Raw genomic sequence first — 24,248 nt, 5'->3', positions numbered from 1 at the left:
GGGTGGATCACGAGGTCAGGAGATCGAGACCACGGTGAAACCCCGTCTCTACTAAAAATACAAAAAAAAAAAAATTAGCCGGGCGTGGTGGTGGGCGCCTGTAGTCCCAGCTACTCGGAGAGGCTGAGGCAGGAGAATGGCGTGAACCCGGGAGGCGGAGCTTGCAGTGAGCCGAGATTGCGCCACTGCACTCCAGCCAGGGCGACAGAGCGAGACTCCGTTTCAAAAAAAAAAAAAAAAAAGAAAAGAAAAATACAACTGACAAACCAACCAACCAAGCGACAACAAAACAGGTCTACCCTGGAGTCATACTCTAATTTTTTCTATTTTCCTCCCTTTCTGATCCTTTATCCCACTTTCTTTTTCTTCCTCTTCCTTCTCCTTCTTCTTTGTCAAATAGAGGATTGAGTTATTATCATTGATCCATACAAAGTCCCTCTCTCAATTTTCTTTAATTGCCTCCCCCCATTTCTATTCCCCGTCTTCCCATGTGCAACCTTCCTAATATGTTTGATATGCATCTTTTTGTTTGTATGTACTTTTAGAAAATGTTTATTGTTTTGTGTGGAAAAAAAAATTAAAAAAAAGAAATCAAATCAAAATGGATTAAAGACTTAAATCTAAGACCTCAAACTATGAAACTATTAAAAGAAAATATTGGGAAAACTCTCCAGAACATTGAAGTGGGCAAAGATTTCTTGAGTAATACCCCACAAGCACAGGCAACCAAAGCAAAAATGAACAAATGGGATCACATCAAGTTAGAAAGCTTCTCCACAACAAAGGAAACAGTCAACAGAGAGACAATCCCATTGAATGAACCCCATTCTGTGGGTTGTCTCTTTGCAAACTATCTGTCTGACAAAGGACTAATAACCAGAATATATAAGAAGCTCAAATAACTCTATAGGAAAAAGTCTAATAATCTGATTTAAAATGGGCAAAAGATCTGGATAGATATTTATAAAGGAAAGACATATAAACGGCAAACAGGTTTATGAAGAGGTGCCCAACATAATTGATCATCAGATAAATGCAGATCAGAACTACAATGAGATACTATCTCATCCCAGTTAAAGTGGATTTTGTCCAAAAGATAGGCAATAACAAATGCTTTTGAGGATGTGAAGAAAAGGGAACCCTTGTACACTGTTGGTAGGAATGTAAATTAGTACAACTACTATGGAGAACAGTTTGGAGCTTCCTCAGAAAACTAAAAATAGAGCTATTATATAATCCAGCAATCACACTCCTAAGTATGTTATCTAAAAGAAAGGAAATCATATAATGAAGCTATATCTGCACTCTCATGTTTATCGAACCACTAGCCAAGATTTGGAAGCAACCCAGTTGTCCGTCAGCACATGAATGGATAAAGAAAATGTGGTACATATACACAATGGAGTACTATTCAGCCATAAAAAAGAATGAGATCCTGTCATTCGCAACAACGTAGATGGAACTTAAGGTCATTATGTTAGGTGAAATAAGCCAGGCACAGAAAGACAAACATCACATGTTCTCACTTATATGTGGAATCTAAAAATTAAAACAATTGAACTTATGGAGATAGCAAATAGAAGGATGGTTAGTAGAGGCTAGGAAGGGTAGTTGGGGGTAGAGGGGAGGGAACTGGGGATGGTTAATGGGTATAAAAAACAGAAAGAATGAGTAAGGCCTAGTATTTGCTAGCACAACAGGTGACAATAGTAAAAAAATAATGTAATTGTACATTTTAAAATAGCTAAAAGAGTATAATTGGATTGTTTGTAACACAAAGGATAATGCTTGAGGTGATGGATACCCCATTTACCCTGATGTAATTATTACACATTGCACGTCTGTATCAAAATATGTACCCAATAAATATATATACTTACATGTATATTTATATATATACTTATATATATTCATAAATATATACTTATATGTATAAATATACATATAAGTATATATAAATACAAATATATAAAAATGTATAATATATAAAAATAAGTATATATAAATATATATATCTACTATGTACCCACAAAATTTAAAAATTAAAATTGAATTTAAAAAAAACAAAGAACATTGAAATCATACTTTATTTTATTTTTAACTCACAAATTAGGAAGGTAGATATTTGTATGTTTTTTCTTTATTTGCTCAATGATTCTTTTAATAGTTAAAAAAATTACTTAGAAACTACTAGGTGTCTATATTCTCTAGGGTTTTGTCTCCTGTCCTGATGATATCTTTTTTCTTTCTCTGGGTTCAGGAGTCACTTCCCAGGTTGTGGTGACACAGGAACTTTCACTGTCCACACCTCCTAGAGGGACAGTGACATTCACCTATGGCTCCAAAATTGGGGCTGTCATCAGGGCATCTCATGACAGCTGGGTCCAACAGAACATCTGTGAATGTCTTCGGGGTCAATGGTGGATACAAGCAATCAGGTCCTGGGACCCCTGCACAATCTACTAGTTCTCTGCATAAAGAAAAATTCACCCTGATTATAAAGGGGGACAGAACAAAAATGAGGCCCAGTATTACATGATCAGTGGCATCTGCAACATCAGCACAGGGACAAATACAGGTGGGAAGCTAGACTCTAACACCTTGGATCAAGCCTCAGTCCTGTACTTCTGAAGCACATTTTTTGTTTTTGAAGGCTGGTTTCCAACTACTGTAGACTCAGGTCGTTAGTTCCTCAGGCCCCCAGTGGTTCACCACAATCACTTTTTCTATCAATCATGGCAGTCATTTCAGATTAAAGGTGTGCTTCCTCCTACCTAAGTTATAGGTAACACTGTGACATATTTGGTGAACTTCAATTTAAAAGACTAAGGTAGAGGATGGGAGAGATAAGAGGCTTCAGAAACATTTCAGCAGATAGAAAGCAGGCTACAGAGTGATTCATTTCCAATATGATTTGATTGATTAAAAAATCTGAAGTTAAATACATACAAAGGGGAATGTATCTCGTTTCTCCTGATACTGACAAAGTTAAAAAAAGGAAAAAACAATAAAACAAAAGCAAGTACTATTTCAGATCTATTGACAAAACTCTAGAAAATCTTATAATATCCAGAATATCTAGGATACAGTAAAAAATTAACTTTCCATATGAAGAACCAGAAGAACACAACTTAAATAAGAAAAAACAGACACCAATACTGAAATAATTTAGGTGCTGATGTTATGTAACTGAGATTATTTAAGCAGCAATTATACAATTCCTTCAGTGAGCAATTTTAGACATTATTTTTTGAAGTTTTATTTTAGGCCCAGGGGTACATGTGCAGGTGTGTTACATAGGTAAATGTGGGTCACGAGAACATTCTTGAAACAAGTGGAAAAGAAGCAAATCCCAGAAAAGAAAAAGAAGTCATAAAAACAAACCAAACTGAAATTAGAAAACTGAAACATACAATAAATTAAATTAAAAACGATAGTCTGGAGGGACTCTGGAACAGGTAACAACAAAATTAAAAATCAAGCAAGCATTAGAGGAATTATTTACCATAGAGAAGTACAAACAATAGTCATCTAATCCCAGCAGGGGGCGCTATGGATCTTCTCAGAGGTGAGCAAGGCCTGAAATTAACTCCCAGGGCTCTCATTTATGGCTCCCGGGCCCATACTCACTGGCCCGAGTTGGGGGTTAGAGCAGGTGCTTTCTACCAAAGGGCAAATTCAGAGCTCCCAGCAGCCCAGCCTCCCCGACAGAGCAGCTGCTCCCTGGCTGAGCACTCAGAACCCATGGAGCTGGTGGTTTTGGTAAATAACCCATAGTTGCATAATGCCGCACCCAAACACACATCTTCACTCAGGGAGCTGATGAAGAGCTAGAGGAACTGTCCAAGATTCCAGCAGGCTGAGGGTCCTGGGGATCTTTGGAAAGTCCACACCATGGCCTGAATGCTTCTCTTCCACCTCTGCTTTCTCCTCACTCTGTCTGGGTTCATGGAGATTTCAGAGACAGGCCTTTGGAGGTATCCTTCTGCTTCTCTTCCTCATTCCTAACATGTATCTGTTTTTGTTTCTTGGTTCAGTTCTCAGGCTGTGGTGACTCAGGAGCCCTCACTGACTGTGTCCCAAAGAGAGACACTCATTCTCATGTGTGGCTCTGGTCAGCCAGGAAGAAGGAGGAGGGAGCAGCTTCAGGTGCCCTGGAAGGAGGTGCTGCCCTGTCCTTGCTGGGTTTTTTTCTCTGCTGCCCCCAGTGGAGGCTCCTCAGGGAGGAAGAGCTCCAGGACTGTCCTGTAAACCACACAGTGAGCTGGGCAGGTGAGTACAGGGGGAGGAGGGATGTGTGGAAACCTGAGACTCAGGTACTTAGTGGCACACGGGACACTGCCCAGCTCCATCCTTTTTGGGGAGGACAAAATGGGCACTGGAAGGGACAGCATACATGGGTGCATCTGGGCCTTGGGCAGCAGGGGACACTGAGGCCTGTGCTGTGGATCTCAGCTGGGAGACCCGCCCCTGGCCCTGCGCTGGAGTTCAGTGCCCCCACCCACTGGGGCCAGCAGCTGTGTCCTCACAGGTCCCTGTGGAGCCACAGAACAGCCCCACCTAAGTCCACACCCCCAGGGTCAGCTTTCCAGGCAGAGGTAAGAGTCAGGTCCCATGGTGGGGCTTAGACAGCCCAGAGGAGGAGACTTGTTTGTATGAAGTGTCCCCCCTTGCCCTGGGCTGCTGGAGGTAGTAGGAGGGACTTGGGCAGCTCAGGCCCAGCTGAGGGTCCTCAGGATGCAGAGCTGTGTGGGGGTACCCACCATGGCCTGGGATTCTCCCCTTCTCCCTCTTCTTATTTACTACACAGGTGGCTGGGGCCAGGCATCAGGGCTGTAGATAAAAGGACCAAGGATTGTGCACGTGTCTGTGCCCACCGTCCTGCCTCTCTCACCCTGTGTTCGTCCTAATGTCTGGGACCCAGGGCCCAATCCGTGCTGACTTAGCACCCGAGTCTGCAGCGCCCGAGTCTGTGGGGAGACGAACACCAGCACCTGCGCTGGAAGCAGCAGCAACACTGGGCAAGGGCATGGTCCTGATACCAGAAGTTCCCAGTGGGGCCTCCAAACTCCTCATCTATGATAGCAGTCGTCGGCCCACAGCAGGTGAGCACTGCCTTCCTGAGCATTTCTGGTCTCCTCATCCCAAGGATGAAGCTGATTATCCCTGCTCAGCTTGGGACAGGGACATCAAGCTCATGCAGTGCTGCAGGCACTGTGAGACCAAAACATATGGCACACGCAGTGAGATGTTCTCCCTGTGCAGCTCCCAGCCCTCGGCCAAGTCAGCGGCTCAGCCCTGGTGGGTTCTTTCTTTCTCTTTTTTGTTTTTTTGCTCAAAGTTTAGAGATTTATACCCACTGCAGTGAATATGGTCTAGAAACTGTGTCTCCTTCCTCTCAATTCTACCCACACATCCAGCCCTGACAGGAACACATTGTCATATTGTCTCATATTAATAAATATTTCTCAATACCAGGGTCAGGCTGCCCTGAGAATCTGATGGCTCAGGACAAAACCAAAGACAGAGTCCACTGTCCACAGAGTGACCCAGGATAGTTTATTCCCAGAGGTCTGAGCACCTACTGTGTGCCAGCTTCAAGTCAAGGGGCTCAGGACACAAGACGAACAAAACAGGAAGGCTCACTGTTCTTCTTGGCCAAGGGTTAGCCAAGAAGCTTACATCATCTGGTAGAAGAGGTAAGACTAACAGGTGTATATGTCAATGCAGTTAGAGAAAATTACCTGTGAGGAGAGGAGCACTCGGTGGGCAGGGGGCAGGGGAGAGGAGCCATTAGAGGGTTGGACTGGGATGACACAAGATCTGACTTCAATTTGTGCAGAAAAGTTTAGATGCCTCAGAGAAGATGGACAAGGAAGTGGGAAGTGTGAAGGCTGTGGGACCAGCTTAGGTCACTGGAGAGAATGGTGGGATTCAGCATGTGTTTGGGGGAGGGAGGAGGGACTGAAGCCAGGGTGAGGAGAGAGGGCTCAAGGCTGGCTGCCTTAGGACCAGGATGGGGCATACTGAGCCTCCTGCTGGGAAGCCTTCATGGGCAAGGGGAGTTGGGGAGGCCCTAAGCTCATCGACCCAATGGAAACATTGAAAACTGCCTCCTAACATCATTCAAAGGTGTCACAGGAACTTTTCTTTTTAGATGGCAAAAGCAGAATCTCCCTCTGAGACTTAATCTGAGTTGTCCCTTCTCCATGTCCTTCCCTGTTCCCTGGCTGAATTCCCATGGGAACAAAATACCTCTGCCGTCCTGGGAATCACATTTGGATACAAACCCTCCAGAATGATTAAGACCTGGAGTCCCTGACCTACTGATCAGGAATCCTGGCCTTCAGGACAACTTGTCTAGATCACTCACACTGTCTCCCCTGACACCATCATAGTGACTGGGAGTGGACACTCAGATTGGTTGGATAATACATGGCCTGTCCCTGGAGCTGCAGCTGGGGTTAGTCATATGCTAACCACGTGGCTGGGTGATTTGTGGTCCTGACAGGAGAGGAAAACAACAGAAGGTTTGCCTAAGTGGCCCAGTATGTGTATCACTGTGGCCCACACCTGCCCCCTTAGCTCATGATGAGTGTTGTCCTGTGTATGCTGGGACGTGGGAAGGGACACAGGCCAGGCTGTTTCTATCACAGAAAGTTACAGTTCTGGCTTCATGACCTTTCCAATATTTCTTCAACAGCAACCAGGTCAAGACACAGCCACTCCCATTTACAAAACATCAATCTGAAATTCAGGCAGTCTTGGGAAACAAGGGAAAAAATAGCTTTGTGATGGCCTTCTCATCCCAGAGGGGAAAGAAAGGAAAAGAAGTTCAAGGAGTTACGAGAGTGGCCACTGTCCACCATCGTCTGGGTACCTGCCCTCCACTTGCCCCTCCCTTAGGTGGGTTCAGAAGACCAGGTTCACAGGCCAGCACCTGCACCTCTTCCTGTGTCCACATGCCCCACATGGGAGCTCTTCCTTCTCCCATTCTAAGATGACTGCTCCCCCAGGTCACCTCTGTGTCATTGCTGAGAGTCCTGGTCACAGGATCTGGGTCAGTGTCAGCCTGACTCTGATTCAGCTGGGTGACTGCCCCTTCAGGACACAAAACCAATTACTGGAGCCCTGAGTGAACTCCCCTGGATTTCCCACACCCTGAACTCCCATTCTCAGTGTTCTCCTAGAATGTTCTGCCTCTACCCAATAATGTCATGTTACATTCTTAGACCTGCAGCCATTTATGTTCCCAATTTCTACACTGTCTCATGTTCTCATCCCATTTCATGGCTCATTTTCTAGTAATCATCCAATGACTCCAAACATTCATCTACAGTTCACTGTCACATGAGCTGGGCAACATGGCAAAACCCCATCTCCACCAAAAAATTAGCTGGGCTCAGTGTTGTACCTGTGGCCCCAACTACTTGGGAGGCTGAGGTGGGAGGATCACTCAAGCCTGGGAGGTGGAGGTTGCAGTGAGCTGAGATTATACCACTGCACACCACTGCACTCCAGCCTGGGTGACAAAGTGAGACCCCATCTCAAAAAACAGACCAGGCGCGGTGGCTCACGCCTGTAATCCCAGCACTCAGGGAGGCTGAGATGGGTGGGTCACTTGAGGTCAGGAGTTCAACATCAATCTGGCCAACATGGTGAAACCCCGCCTCTACTAAAAATACAAAAATTAGTTGGGCATGGTGGTGTGCACCTGTAATCCCAGCTACTCCGGAGGTTGAGGCAGGAGAATTGTTTGAACCTGGGAGGCAGAAGTTGCAGTGAGCCGAGATCGCGCCACTGCACTCCAGCCTGGGTGATGCAGAGACTTTGTCTGAAGAAAAGAAAAGAAACTGGTTTGGAAGGCTAACCCAGACTATGGCCCGGTGTGGGTTTCACTTTGAGCACTTTTGGGAGTGTTGAGTCCACGTGGCAGAGAGCTTGCTGTTCTTGGGTAAGGAGTTTACACAATGCTGCAACCTCCCCAGGAAGGCTCCCCCTTGCAGCCAGGGAACATCTCTTCCTAAGATTCTCCAGGCTTCCTTGCTATTTCAGGAGCTTTACCAGAATACCTCCTGGGCGTGTTGACATTGGGCCCTACTGGAACCTTCCTGAATGATCAGGTGAGCTGGGCGTTATTACATCTGCTTCAGGGGTGAGGAAACCAAGGCCCAGAAGGTTATGTGGTCTGAGATCATGGAGCTGGTCAGTGGAGGAGCCGGGAGGGGAACCAGCTTGTCTGAGCCCGGGTCTGTCCACACCCTTCTCCACCTCCGTCCCAGCCACTGCTCCTGCACTTGCCTCACCTCCCTCAAGTGTGAGCACCAGGGCGGGGCCGCTTCTCATCCCAGCTGCCCCTTTCCGCTGCTCACCCACCTCGTGGCTGTGGATGCGGCCCACCAGGTCCTCCAGGGGCGTGGTGCGGCTCAGCAGGGCCCGTGCCCAGGCCAGCACCTGCCTCTCTATCTGTCCCAGGTCTCCATCCAGCCGGGTCATCTGTGTCAGGAGCTTCTGGGCCTGTGGGTTGGCCAGGGCCGAGCCAGATGGAGCTGGGGGCAGAGGTGCTGGTGAGGGCCCAGGGCCTATCTCCAGACTGCCAGATGGGTGCCCCCACCAGGTGCACACAGAGGGTCCTGTCAGGGGAGGGTGGAGGGGATGGGCAGGGCCACCCCAGAGATGAAATCCCCAGAGTGATGGTCCCTAACCCAAGGCGAACCCTGCCCATCACAGACCAGTCGGAAGTCAGAATCTACTCCTTCCAGCCCCACAGCCACCCCTCCCCGGGCCACCCTGGGTACCGTGCTGGCTGGGCCGAACAGACTCCACAGCGCTGGCCTTCAGGTGGCTCTGGACTGTGGCCAATTTCTGCTTCAGGGCCTGCAGCTCCGAGGCCAGCCTAGAACAAAGGAGGGGTCAGAGAAGGAGGTCCCCACTCTGCCTCTCTCCCTCCCCAGCCCCAGTAGACGCAGCTTCAGGTGAAGGCCGGCCTTTGAGCAGGGGTCTGCCGGGCCATGGCCTTGGACAGCACAGGACCAGCCTGCTCTGCCCACAGCCTGCCCCTGAGTATCCCTACACAGACCTACCGGGAGGCCCTGGCCACGGCATCAGGGTCTGGGGCTGGGATGCAGAAGCAGGCGGCGGGAGCACGGTTGGTCTCCCCACCAGGGCCCTGCATGACCCAGGTGTGCGGGTCAGTGTTATCTATCAGCTTATACCCCTCACCCTGCAGCAGCTGCACCTGGGGGCACAGAAAGGGAGCGGCTTCTGCAGGCTCAGGGGTAGGGGGCCAAGGCCAGGGCAGAGTAGGGGCTGGGGACAGAGACAGATGGGGACAGCAGCTGGAACAGGGACAAGAGTAAGGTGGGAGGTGCTGGGGTAGAAAAGAGGCAGGGCAGGACTTGGAGAGAGGAGGGTCTGGGTCAAGGGAAGGAGTAGGGCAAAACAGTGCAGGAGACAGCTGGGGATGGAGCAGGGATGGGCTTGGGCAGGGGCAGGGGATGGGCTGGGTGGGGCTGGATGGTGGCAGGGGTGAGGTGGGGGAGTTCGCACTTCTCCTGAGTCCCAGTCGCAGATGCTGTCCATGTGCAGGGGCTGCTGAGGCAGGTTTCTTCGCTGTGGCAGAGGGGCCACATCCCGGCTTCGCCGCTGCAGGTCCCCAGTGGCCCTCTCGGTGACGGCCAGCTGTTTCTCCTCTGCCTGCCGGGGACCCAGGCAGTGGGGACTCAGGCCAGGCTGCATTGGAGGCTGGCCACACCATACCCGTCCTTCAAAAGGACTAGAGGCTGGCCTTCATGAAGGCAGGGGTCTCTAAGTCAGCAAAGTAAAAGGAGCCTCTCTCTGGGGGCCTAGGATCCTGGGATCTGCTAGTTGCAGGGAGGGGGATGGCACAGCATCACCCAGGCCTCCAAGCAGAAGCTAGACGGGCCTCAGAGCTCTCCCAGGCTGCCCTTGTCCCACTGCAAATGAGGAAACTGACATCCAGAGGTGGGAGGAGCTTGCTGGTACCTGGCCAGCCTCCTGCTAGAGCAGACCCCCCACCAGCACCCAGGCCAGGGCTTGGGATAGGACTAGGTACCGAGGCAGAAGGGGTGAGGCCCAGAAAGATGGACAGGACCAATTCCCAGAAGTAGGGTGCAGATGTCCTGGTGGGGTTGTCTCACCTCCAGCTGTTGCAGCAGCTCTGTGGGGGTGCCAGGGGGGCCCCCAGGTGCAGGGCTATACTTGGCATCCAAGTTGGAGTTGAGCTTCACCAGGGTCTGGCTGACTGAGTCAGCCTCTTCCTGGAACTGAGTTCACTGGGTAGTCAAGAGCAGAGCCTGGGGCAACCTGCTGCCCACTGACTCTACAAACCAGCTGAACCTAAGCCAGCTAAACCTAAACCAGCTAAACACAAACCAGATAAACCTAAACCAGCTAAATACAAAGCAGCTAAACACAAACCAGATAAATGTGAACCAGCTAAACTAAACCAGTAACCCCTAAGCTAGCTAAAACTAAACCAACTAAACACAAATCAGCTAAACCTAAACCAGAAAAACCTAAACCAGGTAAACCTAAACCAGCTAAACTTAAACCAGCTAAATCTAAACCAGCTAAACACAAACCACCTAAACCGAAACCACCTAAACCTAAACCAGCCAAACACAAACCAAATAAACCTAAACCAGATAAACCTAAACCAGCTAAACTTAAACCAGCTTAACCTAAACTGTCACTCTCCCCTACTCTGGTCGGTCTTTCTTTTTCCTACCCAGGCGGCAGGACCTTTTATCACTGGTGTGCTGTTGCAAATGGGGTCTTATTCGTGCACTAAACTTAATTTTTTTAAGTGGGTCATAAAACACTTGGTCTTCATCCTTCCTGCACAAATGAAGGGCACCATCACCTGCCTCCCTCCAGCACCTGAAGTCTTTCTTGCTGGGACAGAGGGTATTGGAGCTGCACTTGTCCCAGCCCCGGAGAAGAAGCTGTGCTTTAAAGAAGCATTCCAGGTGCTTTTACGGAATTTTTGTCAATGTGTGTGATCATAGTCTTGTGGTTCTATAGGAAAATGTATGAAACATTATCTGCCCCCAAATCCCAGTTGTATATTATATCGGGGTTTCTCAACCATTTTTTTTCATTATTATTCTCCTAAAGAGCCTTTTAAGAAATCTTTTCTTTATCTTCCCCCCACCTCATCCCCATAATTTTTTTTTAATTTATTTATTTTGATAGAGATTTATCTGTTTGTATAGAGACAGGGTCTCGCTATGTTGCCCAGGCTGGTCTGGAACTACTGGGGTCAAGCAATTCTCCTGTCTGGGCCTCCCAAAGTGCTGGAATTACAGGTGTGAGCCACTACACCTGGCCCCCATGAAATTTTAATACCACAGATATGCTTATACAGCTTAGGTGCTGTATGTGGATCTGTACTTCATGCATAAAAAAAATTAAGGTATTTTTCTGCCATTAAGAACCAATTTTCACACCCGTGGGAACCGCTTCACTCTGTTGAGAATGTGCCCATGCCTTTCTTTCCCTCTGGGACCGAGTGGCAACCACACAGCTCTATTTTATTTTATTTTTGAGGTGGAGTCTCTCTTTGTCACCCAGGCTGGAGTGCTGTGGACCAATCTCGGCCCACGGCAACCTCCGCCTCCTGGGTTCAAGCGATTCTCCTGCCTCAGCCTCCTGAGTAGCTGGGATTACAGGCATGCGCCACCACGTCTGGCTAATTTTGGTATTTTTAGTAGAGACAGGGTTTCACCATGTTGGCCAGGCTGATCTCGAACTCCTGACCTCAAGTGATCCGCCAGCCTCGGCCTCCCAAAGTGCTGGGATTACAGGTGTGAGCCACCGTGCCCTGCCAGCTCTGTTTAGTTGAGAGGTGCAGTGCCTGTCCTGTGTGCAGGTGTGCTGTGGGACCTGCCGCCCCTGCCGCCCCTGCCGCCCCTGCCGCCCCTGCCGCCCCTGCCGCCTGCCTGAGGGCTCACCCGGCTGTAGTCCTCCACGTGCTGCAGCTGGGTCTCCTGGCAGATGCACAGGTTCAGGAAGTTCTGCCACTCCATCTTCAGGGCCTCCTGGTGGGCCTGGGTACGGCAGCACGGAGCCCTCGGACCACGCCCCGTCCCCCCACCCATGTCCACCCCACCTCCCCCCCTTCCCCGCCCACCACGTCCCTTCTCACTCTCGCCCTGCCCCCAGCGCACCTGGATGGGCCACACCGCGGGGTGCCGCACCTCCACCATGCGCTCACCGTCGTCCTCCAGCTGGTTTACGCTCTGCTCCTGGCTCAACAGCTCGTGCTGCTTGAAGTGCTGGGGGCCAGTCGGGTGGGGAGCGGCGGTGAGGACCAGGATGGCCCTGGCCGCCTCCACCTGGCCCCAACCTCTGCCAGCCGACCTCGTACTCCCGCCGCACGCCCGCAGGGTCGGCCATGAGGTCGCTCCAGTCCCGCTGCAGGATGCGGCGCTGCTGCTCCGCCAGGGCGCTCAGCTGCCGCGTGCAGCCCTGCAGGTGCGTGTACAGGCTGCCCAGGCTCTGCCCGCGCCACGACGCCGCCTTCTGTGCTTAGGACCCGCCGCCAGCAGCAGGGTGGGGAGAGAGAAAGTGGGGGGCAAAAGGCGCCATTGGGCGGCGCTCAGGAACACTGGCCCCGGGCAGGGTCCGGGCGGCCACCCAGGCCCACCTGCAGCCACCCTGCCCGACCCTCCCTCCTGCTCACCAGTAGGTCTCGGTATTGGCTCCGGATGGTGGCTGCATCCTGCCTCGACCAAGGGGAGAAACAAGCCCGTGGGAGGTGCGGTGCAGGGAGATGGCCCCCTAAGATCTGGGCCAGCCATACCCCACCCACCCCTATCCCCAGGGCCCAGCCGATCTAGCTCCGGCTGTGACTGGACAAACAGGGGTTGGGGCTGGCCCCGGAGGTGACATCCTGCCGGCTCACCCACCGGCCCCACGAGGCTCCGCAGCTGCTCTCCTTGGTCGTCGATCTCCTTCTGCAGGACGTTGTGCTCGGCGATCTGTTGCTCCAGCTCCGCCATGCCCGGCCGGTACTGGCCTGCGCAGACCTGCTTCTGCAGGAGAGCCGGTGGCTCAGTCACCACAGGACCGCGGTGGGGAGCCAGAGAACCCCACACGCCTCCCGCCCGGAGAAGTGGACTTGGTCATTTGGGCAGAGCGTGGACGAGCCTGGGAGCAGCCCGGGTGCACGCCCTGCAGCTCACCCAGAGGCGAGGCCATTCTGCAGTGGCCCCTGAGTCCCACTGGTTCCCAGACGCTGGGCTCAGCCTCTGAGGAGTCTCCAGCTCCGTCCTGCCTCATCTGTGACCCAGCCTCCGTGCCTCCTGCCTGGACACCTCCAGCCAAGTTCTAGGGCCCTCAGAACGCCCTGCTCCACCCGGGCCCTTCCCCACTGTCCCTCTATTGTCAAGATGACACCCCTTCTGTGTGGCATCAAAGCACAACTCCAGGGATCAGAATGCCCCATGACCTGGCTCTGCCCACCTGCCCAGAAATCCCCACTTCCCGTCGAACCCCAGGCTTCCTCCTGGCAGGAGCCTTTGCTCCTTCTTTCTGGAATTGCCCTCTCCTCACTACTTCACCCTGACCCAACACAGCCCTCTCACCCCTCTGAGGTCTCTTCATGTGCTTCCTCCTGCAGGAAGTCTTCCCTGACTGCACTGTCTGCTCTGCTGTCTCCCTGCCCAGACCCCTGAGCCACCCCTACACCCTGACTGTTCAAGCCTACAGTCAGGCCCTGGGTTAAATGCAGTTCCGCATTGCCCTCTGATCACACTGGGGTGTGACTTTGAGCTCCTGACCTGTCTCTGCTCCAGCACGCGTGCCCAGTCGACCCTGGGTCCCACGTTGTGGGGGCAGCACCATCTTCTCATACAGGGCACGGTACTCCGCACACTCCTGGGTCAACCGCTTGTGCAGCTGCTCGATGTTGTCAAGAAGGTGGCCAGCAGGTCAGGGCTAGGCCTGGGTCTTCCCCAGGGACCCCCAGCCCTGCCGCAGCCCCACTCACTCCTTCTCAATCTCCTCAGCCTGCGGGTGCTTGAGCCGTGGGGCCTTGTCCACGTTCAGGAAGAGGTCCTTGAGCAGCACCTCGGCCTTCTTCAGGCTGCGGCCCGTCTCCTGTTGGTGCTGCAGGGCCTGGCTCTGCTCACTGTTCAGCCAGTCCTGTGGGCAGGGGATGGGCAGACTCGCCGGGGCCCAGAGCCCCCACACCCCTGCTGCCCATCACTGTGGGCCTGAGCCCCACCTTTGGGACCCCAGCTATGCTGGCCAACCTCGAGGCCCATGCCAGGCACAGGGTCAGGCCCAGGGCGTCCGTAGGGCAGGTGACAAGGACACAGGGGAGCCCAGCAAAGAAGGAAGCTGAGCCCTCTCTCCTACCGTGTGTTAGGGGATGGGCAGTGCAGGACAAAGGTCATCTGTCCCATCTTCACCATCTCGAACTCCTGGGCTCAAGGAATCCTCCCGCATTGGCCTCCTGAAGTTTGGGGATTATAGGCATGAGCTACTACGCCCGGCCATGAACCCCTAACTCTTCAATACAACAAGGCCCTGGGTGAGAACTCTGGGGAGGGCTCTGGCTTTGGCAGGAGGCAGCACAGCCCCTGCGTCCCTACCCCAGGGATCCCACCCTGCCCCCTCAGTCCTCATGCCCTGCACCCAGGCTCCAGGGGTCATCCCAGCCAAGTAGAGCCTTGGGGCAGAGCTGGAGTCAGGCAGCCAGGCTCTCCTCTCTCCCAGCCTTTGGCAGAGGAGGGCATCGGTGCTGGCTTCTGTCCAGCACTTCTCCCGCTGAGCGGCCTCAATCCGTGGACCGCGAGCCCCCTTAGAGGATGTAGGGAGCCCCAGGTCATCCCCTGCCTCCCGCCAGGGCTGAAGTTCGGCCTGAGTGTGCGGCTCCCAAGGCAGGGAGAGAGTCCACCCCGGGCCCTTTGGCCTTGGGACACCAAATGCCAGCACAGGGCTGGTCCTGGGCTCTGGGACGCCGCCAAGTGGCTCAAGGACCTGGGCCTGGCACCACCCCCACCCCAGCTACCCGGCTTCCCATCCCCCAGTCCCACTCACCGACTGTGCTTGCTGGGGGAGCCCTTGGGGGACCCCTTCCCCTGGGAGCCTTTGCTCAGTCCCTTGAACATGGTCGTAAAGGCAGGTGTTGGCTCAGGCTGGGCTTGGCTGGAGAAGGAGGGCAGGAGGGCAGGTAGGAGGCAGCAGGCGTCCTTGCTGGCTGGTCAGCTAAGTCTGGCAAGGTGGGGTGGCTGGGCACTGGGGAAGGGAGTTTCTGGGATGCCCCTCCTTGCAGGTGAGGCAGCAGGCAGCCAGGCCCCATGGCTGCCGCTCATGCACCCACAACGGCCACACTCATGCCTGTTCTTGCATAAGCAGTCTGGGAGGAAAGGGCACAGCCTTGAGGGCGGGGCCGAGCCTGCCCGACTCCCACAGAAGGTTTGGACTTGTTACACCTATGTGCCCAGGGGAGCGCAGCGGTGATCACACCCAGACAGGGAAGGAGCTGGGCCAGGACAGACGGGGCTGGAAATAGACGTGCACATGCAGGCGCAGGCTCAGCGGAGAGGCCCCAGCCCCGGAGCTCAGGATTAATAAACACCTCCAGCCAGCTCAGAGGCCCTGCTGCCAGGCAGGCCCCCACCCATGGCTCTCAATCCCCTAGGAGAGGAGGGGGTGTCCTGCTAGCCCAGGGCCTGGCTCTCTGTTCTCTACTGACATGATGGGGCAGCCAGGGGACGTTCACTCCAGATAACTGGCACAAGGTCCGTTTTTTTTTTTTTTTTTTTTTTGGGAGACAAAGTCTCGCTCTGTCACCCAGGCTGGAGTGCAATGGCACGATCTCGGCTCACTGCAACCTCTGCCTCCTGGGTTCAAGCGATTCTCCTGCCTCAGCCTTCCGAATAGCAGGGATTACAGGTGCCCATCACCACGCCCAGAAAATTTTTGCATTTTTAGCAGAGAAGGGGTTTCACCATGTTGGCCAGGCTGGTCTTGAACTCCTGACCTCAGGTGATTCGTCCGCCTCAGCTTCCCAACGTGCTGGGATTACAGGTGTCAGCCACCAAGCCCGGCTGCTTCACCTTTGAGTTTGGCCCCTCCCTGGGAGGTGGCAGTCATTGGAAGTGGGGCCCTGGGGAGAGGTGTCCAGACTCTGGACAGAGAGCAGCCAGGCAAGGCACCTGAGCTGTGCAGGGGGAGGTGCCTGGGGCGGAGGGCAGCGAGTCTGGGGTCTGGAACACTCGAGCTTCCTCCCCTCTGCAGAAGCCCTCCAGGAAGGAAATGAGCCCCGGAGATTAACGGCTAACTGATTCACTGCAAGAAAAACAAGAGCTGACTTCCTGGCATGATCTTCTCATGCCAGATCAAATCAGGCCGAGCTCCTCTGATAAGGGCTGCCAGGTGGCAGGCAGGAACACCTGGAGCCCTGAGGTGGTCTCTCACGTGTGATACTCCTGTCTGATGGCAGCAACCCTGGCCCCAGAAGAAAACAGGAGAAAGGACCGGGACACAGAGTGGAGCATGTCTGTCTTTGTGCTTCACCTCTGGCCTCACACTTTGGAGAGAAAGGAGCCCTTTATCTAAAAGATCAAGATGGGGCTGACTGCCTGGATCAAGACCCTCAGCATCCGTTTCTGCAAGCACAAGTCCTGCTGTGTGTGGCTGTAGTGCATTTGAAGGTGCCCGGACCGAAGTGAGATGTGTTATACGTGCAAAATTCACACCAGATTTCAAAGACGTACTATGGAAAAAGAATGTAAAACGGCCGGCTGCGGTGGCTCATGCCTGTAATCCCAGCACTTTGGGAGGCCGAGATGGGTGGATCATGAGGTCAGGAGTTCGAGACCAGCCTGACCAACATGGTGAAACCTTGTCTCTACTAAAAATAAAAAAATTAGCTGGGCGTGGTGGCACATGCCTGTAGTCCCAGCTACTCGGGAGGCTGAGGCAGAAGAATCACTTGAATCTGGGAGGCGGAGATTGCAGTGAGCTGAGATTGTGTCACTGCACTCCAGCCTAGGAGACACAGCGAAACTCAGTCTCAAAAAAAAAAAAAAAAAGAATGTAAAGCATCTCATTAATTCATTAATTTTCCGTTGATTACATATTGAAATATTTTGGATATGTTGAATTAAATGAAATGTATTTTTAGTTTTATTTATTTATTTTTTTGAGACAGTCTTGCTCTGTCGCCCAGGCTGGAGTGCAGTGGCACAATCTCGGCTCACTGCAACCTCCACCTCCTGGGTTCAAGCGATTCTCCTACCTCAGCCTCCTGAGTAGCTGGGACTGCAGGCTGGCACCACCACGCCCGGCTAATTTTTGTATTTTCAGTAGAGACGAGGTTTCACCATGTTGGTCAGGCTGGTCTCGAACTCCTGACCTCATGATCTGGCATTAGAGGCATATTTTAAATTTTGACCTGTTGCTTTTTACTCTTTAAAATGTGGCTACCGATAAATCTAAAGTGACAAATGAGGCTTGCATTTGGGGCTTATCAGGATTCATTCAGACAGCTCTGGCCTGGAAGTTAGATAGGATGCCCCGACCTTCAACCCTCCTAAGCCCTGGCTTCTGTCATGTCTCTTTGCTTGCAGTTAAAAAAAAATTTTTTTTGGCCAGGTGGGGTGGCTCATGCCTGTAATCCCAGCACTTTGGGAGGTCAAGGCGGGCAGACCACCTGAGGTCAGGAGTTTGAGACCAGCCTGACCAACATGGAGAAACCCCGTCTCTACTAAAAATACAAAATAACAAAACCAGGCATGGGCGTGGTGGTGCATGCCTGTAATCCCAGCTACTTGTGAGGCTGAGGCAGGAGAATCGCTTGAACCCAGGAGGTGGAGGTTGCGGTGACCTGAGATCGCGCCACTGCACTCCAGCCTGGGCAACAAGAGCGAAACTCCATCTCAAAAAAAAAAAAAAAAAAAAAAAAAAAAAAAATAAAAATATATATATAATATATATATATATATATATATTTTGGCCGGGCACAGTGGCTCATGCTTGTAATCCCAGCACTTTGGGAGGCCGAGGAGGGCGGATCACTTGAAGTCAGGGGTTCGAGACCAGCCTGGCCAACATGGTGAAACCCCATTTCTACTAAAAATACAAAAATTAGCCAGGCATTGTGGTGGATGCCTGTAATCCCAGCTACCTGGGAGGCTAAGGCAGTAGAATTGCTTGAATCCAGTAGGTGGAGGCTGCAGTGAGTCGAAATTGCGCCACTACACTCTAGCCTGGATGACGTGGGTGACAGAGTGAGACTTCGTCTCAAAAAAAAAAAGCAAAACCCCATCTCTACTAAAAATACAAAAACAAACAAATTAGCCAGGTGTTGTGGTGGGTGCCTGTAGTCCCAGCTACTCGGGAGGCTGAGGCAGGAGGATCACTTGAACCTAGGAGGTGGAGGGAGGTTGCAGTGAGCCAAGATTGAGTCACTGCACTCCAGCCTGGATGACAGAAGTGAGACTCCATCTCAAAAAAAAAAAATGTTTTTTGGCCAGGCATGGTGGCTCATGCTTATAATCCCAGCACTTTGGGAGGCCAAGGTGGGCGGATCATGAGGTCAAGAGTTCGAGACCAGCCTGACCAACATGGTGAAACCTCGTCTCTACTGAAAATACAAAAATTAGCTGGGCTTGGTGGCACGCACCTGTAATCCCAGCTACTCAGGAGGCTGAGGCAGGAGAATCGCTTGAACCCGGGAGGTGGAAGTTGCAGTGAACCGAAATCTCATCACTGAACTCCAGCCTGGGTGACAGAGCGAGACTCCGGCTCAAAAAAAAAAAACACCAAAAACAAATTTTTTTAAAGGCATGCATACAAAGATAGCATCTCCCCACTTTGAAGGGCCTGGTGAGTCCTTCCCCTCGCCTGGCCCTGTCTTGTTCCTTGGTGGATTGAGAGGTTAGAGGTGAAATGATCCCTGGGGCTGCTCAACCCTCTGCCAGCCATGACTTTGCGTGGCAGCTTACTCACTCCTTGCGCCTGGAGGTCCACGCTGATGTGGGCAGCTGGAAGCTCACGTGGCCTGGGACCTGAGCAAGAGGCCTGATCAGACCAAAAACAGTGAGACTCTTAGCTCCAAGACTGCCAGACACAGCTGGGTACATGTGCAGCCCAGCCAGGGGTGGCCACTTGGCAAGTGTGCCAGCAGTTAAGCCCTCTGGTGTCCACTCTCTCCTCCAGCTCCGGGGCTCCTGTGGGGAGGCATTCTTCCACCTGCTGAGGCAGATGGTGGTAATTGCCTCCTTTGCCCCGGGGACCGTAAGCTACCAGGTGCCCATGTGTTCCTGATGAGGCGAGGCTTTGTCATCTCAGGAAATTGCCGTTTGTACAAAAGCTCCGCTGCCAGACCCTTGGACCGAAGTTGAGTGATGACCTCTTCCCTTCACTCCCTTGGCCCGCTGAGCAAAGCAGAGGCACCCTCCTCCAGCTGGGCCTAGAGGAGCACAGTCTGGTGGACTGGGGGTTCAAGGGACCAGCGTCCTTCCATTGTCTGCAGGTATAGGGTTGGGGGGTAGAGGCTGTGGCCCAGGAATCTGCAGGGCCACCGGGAGGAGGCTCTTTTGGCTGTGAGTCTGCCTAGCAAGTCCAATAAAAAGAACTGAAATGCCAAGGTCAGCCTAGAGAGAAGCAAAAGGTGGCACAGCTTGCTTAACCAGACAAGAGTGGGGAGGAGCAGGTGCTAGTGATTCCTTTTGAGACTTTTACGGGGAGGGTTTAGAGGAAGCAACTATAAAAACTCCAAAAAACAGAAAACAACCAAATCTTGTGTGTGTTAAGAAAGCAGGCAGGATTCCTCATACTAAATGGCAAGAAAGAGAATATAGAGGGAACCCCTGGAATCCTCAAAACCAAGGCTGCCTTAGGGTATCTGTCCCTCCCTCTGAACCATCCCCTTTCCCTGGGAGAAAGGGGACCCACAGCACCAGCCCCAGTTCAGCTGTAGGACTGGTGCTGGTGCAGCCCACTCCCCAGCCCCTGCAGCCACCTGGTGCATGAGCCATCCCTGCATTCCAGAAGTCTGCAGCCCAGCCAGTCTTACTCAGGAACTGGTAGGCCCAAGGGCTCTAGGCCTCTCTGCCACCTTTAAGATAATAGCTATCCTTACTAGCTAGGTCTGGGGACCTGTAGCCCTATTTTGGAGAAGTGCAGATGTGACGGAGGCAGCCAGCTAACTGTCCATGCCAAGATAACGACCCGTGTGGCTGCTTGAGAAAATGTTCCACCGGCTGCACCACAGCAGCAGGGATCTGGTGGCATCTGGCACTGCTCACTGGTCAGAGGGAAAAAAAGGTTTATAAAACAGACAAACATTAAAACGAAGGAACAAGCAGTTCTTATAGCTGCCTGATTTCTCTTTATTGTCAGGAAGCTGGAAACGGCAGGTTAAACCGCCCAGCACAGACAGCAGCTCGTCAGACCCAAACTATTGTCTGAATGGCATTGCATAGACTTAGGAGGACTTCCTGGGAAGGGGAAGACAAGGACGCAAGCTGGCTGAGTGGAAGGCTCTGTCAGCTATGTGTGCCCATCAACTCAGGGTACAGCAGCCCACTCTGTCTTGGGGTCTGGGCCCAGAACATTTTGGGGGAACCTCCTCACTGTCTCCTCCCAGCAACTTTGAGATGCAGCTGCCCCTGTTGTACAGGAGCTGCAGCGTGCTCAGAGGCAATGGACTAATAAGTGCGGGGCAGGGATCCACCAGCTCGGAGGACCCTGGGCACCTGCTGTCTCTGCCTCACATCTCTTCTTAGGCAGGATGGGAGACACTGCCTGGTGAGGCCTTTGCACAGCCACACCCGTCTCCATTCCACAGATGAGCTGCAGCTAACGTTACTCAGCTTCCACTGGCCCAGGTACCTGCCCGTCATAGCTGGATTGCTAGGTCAGAAGATCCCTGGGGAAGCACTTTGGGAGGCCAAGGCTGCAGATTACCTGAGGTCAGGAGTTTGAGACCAGCCCATCCAACATGGTGAAACCTCGTCTCTACTAAAATTACAAAAATTAGCTGGGCGTGGTGGCACATGCCTGTAATCCCAGCTACTCAGCAGGCTGAGGCAGGAGAATCACTTGAACCCAGGAGGTGGAGGATGTGGTGAGCCGAGATCGTGCCATTGCACTCCAGCCTGGGCAACAGGAGTGAAACCTCATCTCGGAATAATAATAATAAAACCTCTAGTGGACGCTTGTAGAGCCCCTCACTCTGTGCCAGATGGTGCTTAGAGCAGAGGGTGGACCAGAGGCCAGGGCCTATCTAATGTGTGCAACCTGCACAGCCTGCCACCCCAGCTGGCCCTGGGCAGTGCCCCCAGCCACGGCCCCTCCCAGGTCCTGCTCCGAAGTGTCTCTAACATCTAACAGAATAACAGGTCGGATTCTTCCAGCTGGTGTTGTCGGGATGCAGGCAATTTCCAATTTATTCTCTTTGCTTTGGAACATTGATAAATTTTACAGCTAAATCTGCTTTCCATCTCCTCTGTAGCAACAAGTGTCTTCAAACAAAAAATTAGAACCAACACATATTTTTGCTATCTTTGGATATTTTCCTAGACCTCTAAATGTCCCAGGCTTTTCAAGGCTGCAGACAGAATTGCGGTTTAGAATTCTGTGATCAGTTAGCTTTTTTGTGTGTGACTAACGACACCTCGTATGTGAAAAATTAGCACTGCCACAGCGATGACAGTGAACAGAGCACAGTCCCACCCTCAAAGCCCTTGGTGTCGGCCTTCCTCTCCTAGAGGGGTGAAGCCTCTGCCTCGGCTTTTGGGAGGAAAGTCCTGGCTCTGGCCCAGGGCCACTATGGGTTGAGGGTGCCCTGTCATCACAGGCTGTCATCTTGTGGTCGTGGTGACAGGCTCAGGTTGCCACCAGGGGAAGGGGTCGGAACCAAGCCTGGCACCATTTCATTTCAAAGAGGGAATCCAAGAGTTCTCACTGATTTAATGTAAAACCAGAGAGGCGACAGCACATCCAAACAACATTCGGGAAGAGAGGAACAGGCCAGGAGACCCAGCAGCGAAGGCCAGTGCCATCCTCAGCTACCTTGCGCTCCTGACCCTCACCCAGCAGGCCTGGTGGGGCTTGCCTGGAACAAAGAATAGAAACCATGATCACATAGGCCAGGCGTGGTTGCTCACGCCTGTAACCCCAGCACTTTGGGAGGCCGAGGTGGGTGGATCACAAGGTCAGGCATTTGAGACCAACCTGGCCAACATAGTAAAACCCCATCTCTACTAAAAATACAAAAAATTAGCTAGGCGTGATGGTGCATGCCTGTAATCCCAGCTACCTGGAAGGCTGAGGCAGGAGAATTGCTTGAATGGGAGGCGGAGGTTGCAGTCAGCCGAGATCACGCCACTGCACTCCAGCCTGGGCGACATTGTCAGACTCCATCTCAAAAAAAAAAAAAAAAAAAAGGCCAGATGTGGTGGCTCATGCCTGTAATCCCAGCACTTTGGGAGGCTGAGGTGGGTAGATCATGAGGTCAGGAGTTTGAGACCAGCCTGGCCAAAATGGTGAAACCCCCATCTCTACTAAAAATACAAAAATTAGCTGGGTGTGGTGGTGGCCACCTGTAATCCCAGCTACTCGGGAGGCTGAGGCAGGAGAATTGCTTGAACCTGGGAGGTAGAGTGAGCCGAGATTGCGCCACTGCACTCCAGCCTGGGTGACAGAGTGAGACTCCACTCAAAAAAAAAAAAAAAAAAAAAAGTAAAGAAACCACGATCACAGCCACAACAGACCAACAGACCAACAGACCTCGGGCAGGCTTTAAAAGTATGGGACTGGGCCAGGCGTGGTGACTCACGCCTGTAATCCCAGCACTTTGGGAGATCAAGGCAGGTAGATCACTTGAGGCCAGGAGTTTGAGACCAGCCTGCCCAACACGGTGAAACTCCACCTCTACTAAAAATACAAATATTAGCTGGGCATGATGGCACGCACCTGTAGTCCCAGCTACTCGGGAGATTGAGGCAGGAGAATTGCTTGAACCTGGGAGGCAGAGGCTGCAGTGAGCTGAGATCACACCACTGCACTCCAGCCTGGGTGACAGAGCGAAACTCCGTCTTAAAAAAAAAAAAAAAGACTAGCGGGGTGGAGCCAAGATGGCCGAATAGGAACAGCTCCGGTCTCCAGCTCCCAGCCCCAGTGACACAGAAGACTGGTGATTTCTGCATTTCTGCTTGAGGTACCGGTTTCATCTCTCTAGGGAGTGCCAAACAGTGGGTGTAGGACAGTCGGTGAAGCGCACTGTGTGCAAGCCGAAGCAGGGCGAGGCACTGCCTCACTCGGGAAGCGCAAGGGGTCAGGGAGTTCCCTTTCCTAGTCAAAGAAAGGAGTAACAGACAGCACCTGGAAAATCGGGTCAGTCCCACCCTCATACTGCGCTTTCCCAACGGGCCTGGAAAACGGCACACTAGGAGATTGTGTCCCGCTCCTGGCTCGGAGGGTCCTATGCCCACGGAGTCCCGCTGATTGCTAGCACAGCAGTCTGAGATCAAGCTGCAAGGCGGCAGCGAGGCTGGGGGAGGGGCGCCCGCCATTGCCCAGGCTTGCTTAGGTAAACAAAGCAGCCAGGAAGCTCGAACTGGGTGGAGCCCACCACAGCTCAAGGAGGCCTGTCTGCCTCTGTAGGCTCCACCTCTGGGGGCAGGGCACAGACAAACAAAAAGTCAGCAGGAAACTCCAGAGACTTAAATGTCCCTGTCTGACTGACAGCTTTGAAGAGAGTAGTGGTTCTCCCAGCACACAGCTGGAGATCTGAGAACGGACAGACTGCCTCCTAAAGTGGGTCCCTCACCCCTGAGCAGCCTAACTGGGAGGCACCCCCCCAGTAGGGACAGACTGACACCTCACTCGGCCGGGTACTCCTCTGAGACAAAACTTCCAGAGGAACTATCAGACAGCTGAATTTGTGGTCTCACGAAAATCTGCTGTTCTGCAGCCACCGCTGCTGACACCCAGCCAAACAGGGTCTGGAGTGGACCTCTAGTAAACTCCAACAGACCTGCAGCTGAGGGTCCTGTCTGGTAGAAGGAAAACTAACAAACAGAAAGGACATCCACACCAAAAACCCATCTGTACATCACCATTATCAAAGACCAAAAGTAGATAAAACCACAAAGATGGGGAAAAAACAGAGCAGAAAAACTGGAAACTCTAAAAAGCAGAGCACCTCTCCTCCTCCAAAGGAACGCAGTTCCTCACCAGCAACGGAACAAAGCTGGATGGAG

At 52.3% G+C, this 24,248-nt stretch overlaps 2 protein-coding genes across 2 annotated transcripts in view; both read right to left on the bottom strand.

The window, feature by feature from the left end:
* Positions 1-4,752: 4,752 nt before the first annotated feature.
* Positions 4,753-15,140, bottom strand: LOC115838240 (envoplakin-like). The gene is given in 16 exon segments (XM_030827075.1): positions 4,753-4,833; positions 8,377-8,549; positions 8,799-8,896; positions 9,084-9,238; positions 9,550-9,696; positions 10,161-10,286; positions 11,976-12,071; positions 12,192-12,299; positions 12,385-12,546; positions 12,707-12,745; positions 12,933-13,058; positions 13,806-13,853; positions 13,855-13,934; positions 14,016-14,169; positions 14,665-14,941; positions 15,070-15,140. Coding segments are annotated over 16 exon segments (1,866 nt in total). The 3' UTR covers positions 4,753-4,827.
* Positions 15,141-21,233: 6,093 nt separating this feature from the next.
* Positions 21,234-24,248, bottom strand: part of LOC100600145 (coiled-coil domain-containing protein 144B) — a 48,048-nt gene continuing 45,033 nt past the window's right edge. Inside the window, 1 exon segment of the mRNA XM_030827074.1 lies at positions 21,234-21,291. Within this exon segment, the coding sequence (XP_030682934.1) occupies positions 21,234-21,291 (58 nt within the window).

The sequence above is a fragment of the Nomascus leucogenys genome, chromosome 14 (genome assembly GCF_006542625.1).
Source record: "Nomascus leucogenys isolate Asia chromosome 14, Asia_NLE_v1, whole genome shotgun sequence".
In the NCBI taxonomy this organism is placed as follows: domain Eukaryota; kingdom Metazoa; phylum Chordata; class Mammalia; order Primates; family Hylobatidae; genus Nomascus; species Nomascus leucogenys.
Note: the sequence above shows the minus strand (reverse complement) of the source record. Positions and strands in the feature narration are given on the sequence as shown.